The 13518-nt window shown below is 32.1% G+C and overlaps 1 protein-coding gene across 1 annotated transcript; it reads right to left on the reverse strand.

Annotated features, from left to right (window-relative positions):
- On the reverse strand, positions 1–6093 carry LOC119689415 (protein gurken). The gene is made up of 3 exons (XM_038104242.1): positions 5426–6093; positions 721–1497; positions 1–659 (listed from the first exon to the last, which is right to left on the reverse strand). Exons 1-3 carry the CDS (start codon positions 5490–5492, stop codon positions 484–486), a joined length of 1020 nt encoding a protein of 339 aa, XP_037960170.1. The 5' UTR covers positions 5493–6093; the 3' UTR covers positions 1–483.
- Between the last annotated feature and the right edge of the window lie 7425 nt (positions 6094–13518).

The following is a 13518-nucleotide window of genomic DNA, read 5'->3' on the forward strand; positions in this document are numbered from 1 at the left end:
GAGGAAAATTGGTAGTTGGGTACTACAATAATAAAGCCAAACATACAAATTGTACTAAATAGAAGAAGTAGTACATATATATATATTGTATATATATACACGATTGAATGTATATATGTATAAATGATTAACTAAACCGAAGCTTCATTTATTTATGAAATAACGTTGAAAAATTGCTTATGAAGCAAATCGCGCGTTTTTATTTTGAATAAACCCAATTGAATGAGATGAGTCCTACTTATATATATATTTATAAATAATATATAACAAAAATGGGGAAGTAACAACTACATTATTTGCATAGGAGCAAGTGAGAAAATAAATTTTCCCCAAAACGATTCAGCACAGTTCTTTACAAATCGACTGCGAAGTTTTTGTGCTGGTGAGGATATTCCGAATTATTTTTTTACGAATGCTTGGCATTTATTTTTTGAAATCGAAGCTTTTATGAATATACGTTTAAGCTGAGTCTCGGACGGTTCTTCAGCCCCCAAGCATGCCGGCAGCTTGATTTTTTTGTGGGCATTTGAAGACAATATTCGCGGCGAAAAAAATGTAAATGCTGGACAAAAATATAAGCATTGGAAATGAAAATATGATGCGAGCGCTGAGAATATTTTGTCTTGGTATATCTTGTGGTTTTGCCAGTACATAGGAACCTATGGAGAAGAAATGTCAATTGTGATATAATTGATTTGATTAGATGATATGCATACTTACCATTAATACTTTTCGATTCACAACGTTCCCCCTCATAACCTTCAGCACATACGCATGAGTATATCGTATCATTTCCAATCGGGTAAAGAAAACAACGACCTTTATTAAAGCAAAAATACAAACTATACTCTCTATCGCATTTATTTAATAAGATGTTGATTTCAATGGACGAATTCAATTGAAAGCTGTTATCAGCGACTAAAAATCCATGTAAAGTGGTTGTATTGTTGCTATCACTACTATTGTTGCTATTGTGGGTTATTGGATTCATCGTGAAACTATCAGAAATTTCTGTTGATGTTGTGACTGAATCAAAATTAAATACAACATCTGTTGTTGTTGTTTTCAGTGTTGTCTCTGTCTCTGTCTCTGATGGTATCGACGTCTCTGGTATCATCGTTGTAGTCTTTAACGTTTTCAACGTTTCTATTGGTTGAGATGATATCGACGTCTCTGGTATTATTGTTTTATCGTCTTCGGAGTAAGGTGTAGTGGAGGATAACGTATCAGTGCTTTTAAAATCATTTGAAATTTCTTCCTCACTGTTCGTACTGTTGTTACTCTCGTCGGAATTTATTGTTGTGGGAGTGCTTTCAGTTGAAAACAATATATTGAAATCTACCTTAATACCAATATCGACGTGTTGTTCAGGAATTTTTTGATTGGTGAGTTGTTGTTTCTGTTGTTCCTCATGATGACCTTGATTATGAAACTTTTGTTGATGGATAACTTGAAGAGTATGTTCCTTTAAGAGTAGAATTCGGCTTGAACAACAATCTGAAACCATATCGAAATAATTAGGAAATTTTTTAAATGGGAACATAGTAATATGGTATTTTATAAAGATATTTTAAAAACAAATTTGGATTAGGAGTAATAAGCAATGATTAAAAAATTGTTGTTGCCTAAATACACAATATTCTCATTTTATATATATGAAACTGTAGTTACAAATCCAAATATCGGTTGAAATTGTTAGAAATGGTACTAGTACTTCTAGAGAAATAGAAGTACTACCATAAATTATGTATCCTAGTCAGAAGGTGTCTTTTTAACACAAGTTTCAAAAATTATTACTGCAACAATTTAATGAAATATGTCAGGGAATTATATATCCGATATAAAAAATAAAATAATTTCTCCAAACTGTTAGATTAATGGCAGATCTGTGTTTAACAAAAAATAAAATATAAGTAAGTTAAATGGCGGAATCAAAAAATGTAGCTTGGTGTGAAATAAGAAATCTAAAATCTAATATAAATCTCATATCATATCAAACGATCTTTGTGAAAACAGTTTTGATTTGTACCTATATACTTGATTGGTAATTTGGTTACAGTTGCAACACACAGATATGTTCGCTTAAATATACTCCAAACTTATTTAAACAAAATGTATATGTAATAAATAAATAAACTATAAATAGTTTATTGATGAAGCAGCACTGGGAGTTATCGAGATAGAAATTCTTCGTAAGAACTTTGGTTCCCTACAAGTTGGCGACGACTACTGTAGACCTTATCTCCGATGGAAACACTTCTAGTGCCCTAGGACAGCAAACATTGCGCTGCTTCTATGTCAAAAACTCATTGGTGAAACGTGGCAACTACAACCACGCATAATTCAATGCATTATGCGGCCGTCATAACATCTATATTGTTCTGTGATATCATTATATCGACCGTATAATGGACGGTCGTAGACAAGTCTTCCAACTGCACGGTACTCAACAGATTTCAGCTTAAAGCTGAACTCTGCATCAGTGGTGCCCTATGTATCACATCATCCATTGCGTTATACCAATATTTCACTTGATGCCACTTGATTTTATAAAGGAATTATTGGGAAATCATCTGCTCTTAACCTCTAAGCTACTTCACAATGGAAAGCTAGAGACTAAGACCACGGCTCCATTCTAAATCTTTTCTAAATCTTTTACTTCAAATAACACTGCTTACATTCCTCCCATTCTCAATTATTTCGAAAGGAAATTAAGTGTTGAGTTTCCTTATAGAGACGTATGATTGTCGCGACGATCTTCTTTAGGGGAGTGTGTAAGGATTTTTACCGCCGGATCTAAAACAAGTAGTGGTGTAGACAGTGGAGTTTTCTTGAAAGAACTAAGTAAATCTACTTACTGCAGATTTTTTTCTTTCTGATCATTGAAGTATTTTTCAGGCGGAGTGATCATGTTAAGTGAGCATTAACCGAACTTAATGTATGAAACTGGAGAATGCCGCAGCAGAAGTGGCTGAGAGATATGCTGTGTCAGGCCGAAACTTGGTAATGGGTTGTGAAGTAAGTAAGTAGGTAAGTAAACTTTAAGTAAGTAGTGACACTTTTATAGAGTAAAATAATGTGAGAAAAAAATCGAGAAATGAATTATGTGTATGGTTTGAGAAAGTAAAAATAACTAGGATATAGTAAAGAGAGAAACAAGAGTATCTCGACACCTTGGTAAGAAAATAACAAATACCAACTTGGTTCGAAACCTCCTAACAACTGTGAAATAGTTTTCCGACATCTTGGTATTAAAAACATTTTGAGTAATTATTTTTGGAGTACACTGAAATACTACCTGAGCTATTGATTTGTCATTATGTCAGCATCATCCATTGATAATTTGCACATCTGGATTTAGAAGTGTCACCAGGAATGTCCAGAGGAGAAGGAATGTTAGGGTTAGCCAATTGGATAAAACTATAGAAACATATAGTTACAGTTGACAGAGATTTCTTAATTATTATTAAAAAAAAACACAAAAGGCTTGTTAATCAATCAAAATCGAATTTCGCTGACTTTAATGTTGGGTTCATCGAGTGAAATACAACAATGCTACCATTTGATCCAAACCAACTTTCATTGAATGATTGATGTATGAATTTCAACGATTTTAGCAAATTTTCCAATTTTTCAAAGAGGTAATTTCAACTTTGAAAATAGGGCTGCGGAAATCTAGCACAGTATTCATCCTAGTGCTAGATTTCCTTCAACACTATATCATGAACCGCTATCTAGATCAATTCTCATCGAGTATTTACGCAACATTTTTCCATTGTGTAACATGTTATCACGATATTATTTATTAAATATATAATTCCATTTTATTGAAGTGTTCACTTGAAAAAATCATCAAAAACTTCCAGAATTGTGGAAGAAGAATTAAGAGATTTTATATTTCAATTGTGTACTATTACATAGGTACATAATCATTTCTTATAGAATTGTAATCAATCACTATAAATATCAACAATCAGCCAATATATTCATAACATACGGACCAATATGTCTCTGTTTGTTTACAAATCTGAAGCCATAAAGCAACATTAATGGAAGAAATTGAGGTTCATACCAGAATTTACATGTTGTATCAACTGCGGATGATGGTTTGAAAGCGGTAAATACCATAAATATGGATGAAAATGAAATGAATTGAATTGCAATTTTTCTGCATACGCAGTTTATTGACACCCAGATATTTTTTAGTGGTAATCTAGGCCTGCGAATGCTCTACACTTAGAATAGTAAGAGTCAACGGCGTTTGCTTCTGGTGATCGTGTCGGTTACTGTGCGGTTGAAGTGTAGAAATCTAGGAGATTATTTATCGTCTATTGTTATGGTAGTTAGCGCGGCTTTATGTCAGCCTGCAGCATTGTAACTATTTTTTAAATGTCTAATAACTGTCACCAAAAAGTGACAGTGACAGACCTTCTCATACCAGTTTCATTATGACGATAAGATTCAAGATACGAAAGTTTAACTTACATTATTTTCTTTGATAAGTAATTAAGAAATATTCGCTCCAATTGTACCAAATGTCCAATTGTTTATAATTCTAATAAATGTTACACTTTTCCAATAAACACTATCAGAATCTACTGCTGAAGAGTATTAAGTAATGAATTAAGATTAGTTTCGATTGTTCAGTTTAACTGGCAGCTAATTGCAGGATTGAGCTCTCCGATTTAAATAATTCCAATAAATGTTCAAGACCCGTTTTAATTAACACTACTATATGTTGAGAAACTACAGCTGCGGAACTTTACTTTTTAAGTAATGTATAAAGATTAGTTTTGATTGTTCAGTTTAACTAGCAGCTAATTGTATAGTATAAAGTCATCCGATTTTAATAATTGTGATAAATGTTAAAGACCCAATAAATAATAATCACAATATATATTGAGAAACCCATAGATATTATGCAGATTGGTAGACGTACAGGCAGAGAGACAGATCACCATTGCAAAGCAGATTTCTATCATCTTCAATTATTTACCCATAGATTTTAAAATAATCGGTAAGCCTTTTTCATTGCATGACATATATGATGGTGAACTAAGTACCATATGAAGGGTATGGTTTATGGGGTTAGGCTAAGGCCTTTATGCATTGCGACACTGACACTCTATTGTGCGCTACTGATATACATATATGTTGCTAAACTAAGTATGAAGGGTATAAAATGAAATTATTGATCAAATAAAAAACAAATTCCGATTCAGAAAACAAATCGGAAAAATGAAGAAAGGAGAATCATATATAGAAAATCATGCAATAACATTCGAAATGCAACAAACAAAAGAGAATTTCATCTCGTTCCAATGCAAATTTGTTCAATGTATACCCACATATATAGATAAGAATATAGGTATATATAATAAATATATATGTATATATAGAATTAATGATATTTCTGAATGCTCACCTGTTACTGTGACAATTGCTGACAGCACGAAAATTACTCTGAGCAAACTTTTCTGAGGAATTTGCATTTTGCAGTTCTGAGTTAAATAACAGATAGAAAGGTGGGGAAATGGGATGAGGTTAGCTCAAGGTGAATTGTATATATAATGTGCAATAAATAGAACACGTGCGTGAATATTTCATTGATTTCGTCAGTTGAAAGCAGAATCAGCAGCTGCGGCGTTCCATTAATAAAGTGGAAAGAGCGGGCCAAAAAGATATACGAGTATCAAAACAAACAAAAGCCGTCCATAGCTGTGATAACATTAACAAAAACATTCATTTTTTACGAAGTTTCCGATATTCTTTGAGATTTCAGAAATTGAAAAAAGCAATGAACGCGATCATATTTTAGATTCGGTACGTCTTTGCTAAGATTTTTCAATGTTCGCGTTTTCTTCACCAATTATATAGCATTTTTATATATTTTTACTCAATTTTGCACAGATTATTTGCATTTAATTTAAAGAATTTAGAATTCTTGAAACATTTTTCCAGTTTGCGGAAAATTTATATTTTTAGGCGAAAAATAATTTAAACACGACGCGCACGACGAAGCACAAAAAAAAAATAAATATTTTTTTTTGAGAGAAGAGCTCCCTACTTTCTTTAGAAGTTTATCGATGACCGTTCGATATGAGACTGAGGGCACGCACGTTATTTGCACTAACATAGAGTGCAGAGCATATCCGATATTGTGGAAGAATAAATTAGAAAAAACAAAGCATAACAAAAACAATGACGAACTTGTATCCATAGACACATTCTCTCATAGTTCTAAGGCTAAATATATGGATATGCGTGGTGATTTCTCTATAGTGCTATATTAAAGCCTATGGGGAAAAATGCTTTAACTAATATAGATTATATATGATATTTATTTTATTTATGGGAATATATCTGCGACCTATAAAGATTCCTTTCACAATTTTACAAAATTAATACCGACATAGATTTGAACAGTATAGTGCAGACATTGAAAAGTATTACAATCAAATCCATATCACAACAATCCCAAAAGACCAAACTCACTTCAAAATTGTTGGGTTATACGAAATAGACATTGTCATACCTACTAAAATATCCTACGTGAATCATTGCACTGACATATGTAAAAAAAACCCGATATTCCTACTTGCTGTACTGTTGCAATATTTAGTTATAGTCAAGTCCCTTAAAAAATTTTTGTAAATGCAAATGGTTATACATTTATTTTTCCAGATATAGTAGTACTCTGTCTATGCGTCACACAAAATAATGAATAAAAAGAGCAATCATCCAAGGCATCATATGATTAGTCTAAGGCTTACCATTTTACAATGTGGAATGTTTAACAACCGCAGAACATGTTTAAATTTCTTAAGTTTTAATATAAAATACACCTTTAGAATTGTAGTCTCAAATCATCAAATCATTTGACTATAAGATTTTTAATTAAAAACAAACAATTCATATCAATAAATTCATAGACTATCGCCTAAATTTCAACTATTTGAACGCGACACTTCCTATAAGAGTGGTGATATTTTTTCATATCAGATTTTCTGTAGTAATAAAACTCATTTTTTTTTGGTGGATATATAAAAAATCAAAATTGTAGCATCGGATGTGTTGCAAATCCACAAGTAATTGCTTAAAAACTAATTTCAGTCACCACAAATCGCAGCAAATAATGAAATTTGGTTAGAATTTGTGATATGCTCGTAAAAAAACCGTCATTTTGGGTCGCTAAAGTCCACAATGTGACCAATTCTGTTTTGCTTGAATTGAGTAATGGATTGGGAATATATGTGGTTTCAGCGTATAGCTTACCATATTCCATAAGCTATACAATATGTCCTGTTTTGTCTTACTTGTGCGAGAAGTTTTTCCGAAACATGAGAATAAACTTCTTTTGTGAGGTACGCAAGAGATCATGTTAATGTAAGCATTATTTACTCTCATTTACATTTTGACTGTCAACTTGTGGATGAACTACCCTTTAGGTCGCCGATACAACCTAACCTATATTGACCTATGGCCAAACTACAGTTAACAATATACTGAAAAGTTGATTTAAAATGATACAATACCGTGAGCTATTCTGTAAATGATATTCGAACGAATATTTCAATGTAGTAAAATAAAATTTCATCGAAATCTTAAGTATATATTTTCATAAATGACAGAGAGATCAAGTTAGATGAAAGTATGAAAAGAGTAAGAAATAAGAACAGCCGGGATTACGTGCATTTTTAAATCCAAAAATTATATTTATGAATCTGAATCCAACCAATAAGTTTAACAGTCACATTTCAGGTATTATTCAGGTATTATTATTATGTTAAATATACTACATGCAATCGACATGAACACATTTACGCCATTAGCTGACCCAATAGGATATCATTTGGATAAAGATTTAATTTCCTCATTGAACAATTCATTTTTATTTTAAATGAATTTACGCCAATTTTCGAAAAGAGTTTAAGTAAGACTGTGTAGATTATCTGTCTAAAGCATTTACAGATTTTATAATGTAAAGATCGTAAGAGAAGAACATTGATACAGCTTTTTCATCTCATAAGTTACGACGAAAGTGTGAAGCCTTAGAGGCTATTAGACGAGTATTGTTATCTATCAGACAATTTCCATTTATTATAACTTATTATAACTTATAGCTTACAAAAAGAAGTTTAAAAATAGATTATTCATATCCAACTTAACCAAACGCTACAGACGGATAATTCTTTGCTACGATAATACGACCTCATGAATAGGATAATTACAATCATTATATTTTTCTCAATACGAATGTGGTGTCTTCTAGTTTACTAGAAACATTTTTTTACTTGTTAAATGGTAAGAAACTGGATAAAATCTAAAGCCTTTACCTCGTGGTTCATTTAGACACGGTAGCCGTTGCCAACTTGTAGAGAACGAATAATCTTACGAAGAACTTTTCCCTCGAATACTCCCAGTGGTGCTTCATCAGTGGAATGAGTTATATTTTTATATTATTCTTTTATTTGTCTATCAAAATATTGACTCTTCAGGTGTTTAACATATCTATTACATATCTATTACATATCTATTATATATATAATATATATACTGTATTTAATTTTTGTTTTGAAGACAACCATCCGATATATTACCTGGTTAACGTTATTTTTCCAGTTTATGATAGATCACAGGTATATGCAAATTATCACTACAACAAAACTGCATTTTGCCTCTTTTTCTCTCTAGTGTTGTTTTTCATAGGCCTTACTATTGTAACTACAAAAGTTCTTATATTTTCTTTGCTGATTGTGGGCCCAATATATTATGCTATGTGTTTCTTTACTTATACGAGATCGAAAATACTTCCTCTGATTATGTAGAGTGATAAAATTAGTTAATAAGATTAATTCATCCAGTTGGGTAACGCTTCCCCCGATCATGTGCTTAAAGGTCCCCAAATACTTCACGCTATACTTCGATGAGAGGCATTCCAATGGCTCAATTATCCCGATCTATTATCGAAACTCTTGTGATCCTGGTCACAGAGTTTTCTCCGCGCTTGTGCAATAACCACACTCCTTCTATATACTCCCCGTTCACCTGTACCACGTTCATGCTTTCTGATTTAGATAAACTTAGATTTCTAGTTATTAAACCTCTCGACCATATCTTCCCCCGCCCTCTTAATCACGTGAATAAAGTCTCTGCATTGCGTAGAAAATCATCTTCATTTATTCCTAAGAGATGGTTTTGGTGGATTAATGTCCCACATTGGGGCTGTCGATTTCTGATATAATTTTTTTACATTTACAATAATACTTCATTTTGCATAATGATTAAGCCAGGGTTATGACAAGGAGAAGATATATTCGTGTTAGGAAAAATATTTTTTTGGTAGTGTTTTTAAAGTAACTAAAATTTTGAATTATGTATTATAGTGTCAAAAAGTGAGTTCTATCTCTTATTACCACCGACTACCTGCGTAAGCCGCTGGTTTTGATTATAGTATATATAGTAATCCGTGACATTTTAGATTAATTTTTATAATAATATTGGCATTAAATTTTTAATGTTTTTGGCAGTCGCAGAAGATGATATGAGTATGGTGATTTTCCATTTTCAGATCAAAAGCTCAAGTTCTATTTTCAGAGCATTCTATGCAAATTTTAATTCTTGGGGATTCTAAGATATTTTATTGTATTATATGTATATAGATTACACATTACATACATACATTTATTATTATATTACATTCTGGATGTTATAATTATTGGTCATTTTAAGTTCTAAACCTATCTAATTTCTAAGGGTTCTAATTTGTAGGCGTCCATTTTACTATGAAATAATGCGAAGACATTGTAAATGAAGTAGTTCTTATGTTTCTTTAATCTTCATAATATATCAGTTGCACATTTTTTGTTTCTTTAATTTAATTAATACTGTACTTGTATCCGTCTTTGTTTTGAAAAATATTTTTTCTATTGTGGTAGAAGTACCGCTAATTTATTTTTTCTTAACAAGACATTCCGAGCTGGATCAGTACATTCTCAACGACGTCTCTCCCATGTTCTTCATACGACGCCACTGTTTCATCTGAAGAGAACCTGAAAAAAACAATTGTTATCTATTTTAAAAGAATGTAGGGAGAATTTTTATAATAATTTTGCAATATAATGAAACACGCCTATGCTAAGGAACTTAAGGAACTGAAGGGAGAAATAGACATGACTGTTAAAATATTTTTTAAGTTTATTTAAGTCAATTAACTAATTAAAAAAAATTATATATATGTATGTGACATATGTCAGCATGATATACGTATATAAAGTAACTAACATAACATACTGGCTATATACATACGTATCCATGTTCATAATGTTAACAATCACACACATTTATGTGAACTAATGTTAACTTGGTCAGCTGTTCAAAGTTACGAATTGAATTTTATTAAAAACTCGTAAAACAACATTAAAGCTCGTGAATGTCTATTACGTATTTTTACTTACAGCGCATATAGAACATGTTTGAAGCTATAACAGCTGCTGTTAAGCTGTTAACATGTTAAGTGTTGCAATCATCAGCTCAACTGTTAACGTTCACAGCTGGCATTCAACACAAAATGTATTTTCCTAGCATTTTTTTGTAGTCTTAAGAGAAAATTGTTTACAAACACCTCTTTATTTAAGCATCTGAACAGCCAGCATTAACATTACTATGTTAACAGAATCACATTAAAACAACAACCGGCTTTTTGAAGACTCTGTTTGCTGTAAGAAGAGGTTACCAACATTGACCAAAATGAAACAATTATTTAAATTGAACCATCTATATTGAACTATAATTGGCACAATATAATGCTTTATTTTAAAACAAACCTTAACACATGTAAACAGTTTTTTAGTTTTTATATATGTTTCTTATTTAATATTGAAAATTACTATGTAAATATATACTGCTGTATATCCAAAACTGTTGTAGGTTCCAAAAGTGTTGTGGTTTCCAAACGTTGTATTTGCAATACAATTTGACAATTTCAAATGTCCAATTGGTTGTAAGTTCTTTTCCTGCATGAACAGTAACTAAAAAAACATGTTATATATTAAAGAGTTCACAAGATCCTTTAACGAAAGGACTATTAACAGAAACTCTAACCTAAGCAGTTAAGTACTAAAGATATATAATCTAAATAAATTAATTTAAATGAGACATATGATAGTTTTATGAACTTATCAAAGGAAAAAGTTAGAATCATCATAGGAATCCTAATAGGGCACTGTAAACTAAAATACCACCTTACAAGACTGGGTATACATACGGATGCAAACTGTAGATTCAGTGAAGAGAATCAGGAGTCAGCCACACATGTGCTGTTAGAATATCCTGCGCTAATGCACATTCTATATGTGGCTCCTGGGAATGTATATACTTACGGAAGAGGCAATCAGACGCAGTAAAATAGGTTCTAAACTACTTTTTGATGACATAACCGGGTTTAGAGACTTACTCTAAACCTAGAAGGGGGCACAATAGACACGATAGTCGCAGTGCCATATCCCCTAACAATAATAACAATATAATCTTATGTTAGTTTTTATGCTACAGAAGACATATGAAGTTATTAAGGAATTAAATGAAATTAATATCTGAAATTATATAAGTATTTAACAGTAAGAAATAATAAAACAGCAGAAAATGTGGTAACATAATTGAGTTGGAATTATGACGTGCTGTGGTTTAGAAATAATGAGAACGGTCTTGAGGCACTTTAATCGGGAGATTCAATTTTCTAGCAGGTACCTTACCGGCAGTGATCCATGAGCAAACCTACTACAAGATTAATATATTCATGAGTATCTTCATATGTATATAGTAAAAGGTCCTGGAGTTGAACAGGGTGCTTAAAAAAGGAGTCTCCTAAAATAGTAACATGGCTTAGAGCATGCGTTTGGCAGATGTGAGGCACTTTAATCGGGAGATTTAATTCTCTAGCAGGTACCTTACCGGCAGTGATCCATGAGCAAACGTACTACAAGATTGATATCTTTATGAATATATTGCATTTCTGCTCTAGAAAACGTAGAGAACTTACATGCAGATGCCTACATATCGTTGAGTTCTGTGCAGAATGATTCGCCAAAACTTTGATGACTGAAACAAAAAAAAATAAGCAAATCATATTAACTATTTTAAATTACACTTACTTCATGTATTCTTAAGAATATATATGTAATGTATATTTTCAAAATATTTAATTACAATTTTTGTATATTTCTGTATTTTTAAAATTATTTAAAAAATTCCAATAAAGGTTCACAGTAGATCATTTATTGCTTTGGTAACACTTTTTTTCTGCAATCTATAAGACAATAAGAAACTTCATAACAATTTCGTTAGAGCAAGAGAATAGTCTAATAGTTTTGTTTAGAAATTACCGATTTTAGTAAGAGATGTATTGTTTTTTGCCACATTTTGAAGCTCCGAATATATATATTGTTATTATTACTTTCAATACGTTAGTTAATTTAATTTTCAAGTTTTTCGAAATTATTTGAATTTATACATAGCTTCATTTGCTTTGAATATTACGCACATACATAATATCTGAAGATTTTGAAAACATAATTATTGTCTGGTTGTAAAAGTGATGCCAATATGTCAGCAAAAGACTTCAGCAAGCAACTTTGCCAAGAGACGTTAGCAAAAAACTTTAGCTAGACAATTTAGCAAGAGACTTTAGTAAGATACTTTAGTTAGAGACTTTAGTTAGAGATTTCAGCAAGAGACTTTACCAAGAGACTTAAGCAAGATACTTTAATTGAAGATTTCAGCAAGAGGCTGTTGCGAGAGACTTTAGCAAGTTACTTTAATTGGAGACCTTAGCAAGATACTTCAGTAAGAGACTTCAGCAAGAGGCTAGAGGCGTAAGGAAGAGAATGCAGCAAGAGACCTCAGCAAGTGACTTCAGGAAGCGACTTCAGTAAGAGACTTTAGAAGGAAACTTTAACAGGAGACTTTAATTGGAGACTTAAGCAGAATCTTGAGTAAGAAACTTTTTGTATTTTGACACACTTCTGTGATGTAGAATGAATAGAAGTCTTAATTAGTTAGTTGTGGTGGAAGGAGGACGAGTCCTTCTTAAATAGCTAAAGATAAAGCCGTTTTGGATCCACAAAAAACCTCGTGATAGTGGGTAGTAGATAGAGGGTCAAACTAGAGACATTATCAAAGGCAAGAATCTGGCTAATGCTAATGCTGTAGATATCGCTAAGTGAGTTGAAGAAGGGGGCCCCTAAAAACTTAAAGCTAGTTCTGGCCAGAACTGGACAAAGACACATCAGGTGTTCTGGTGTCATTTGTTCAAGAGCTGGTAGATACGCACTACAACAGGTACCACAGGAAAGGCCGAGTCTAGCTAAATGCCGTTTTAGGGGCCAGTGTCCCGTAAAGACAGATATTAGCTTAGATAGAATCAGATTTGTTTCTACAGATTAATTCAGAGGTTTTATATTTGGAATAGATTGGCCAAGTAGCCCTTGACCTGGCTGCTGAGGCAGTGAGGGTCCACTC

This window comes from Teleopsis dalmanni, chromosome X, assembly GCF_002237135.1.
Source record: "Teleopsis dalmanni isolate 2A chromosome X, ASM223713v2, whole genome shotgun sequence".
NCBI classification, from domain to species: Eukaryota; Metazoa; Arthropoda; class Insecta; order Diptera; family Diopsidae; genus Teleopsis; species Teleopsis dalmanni.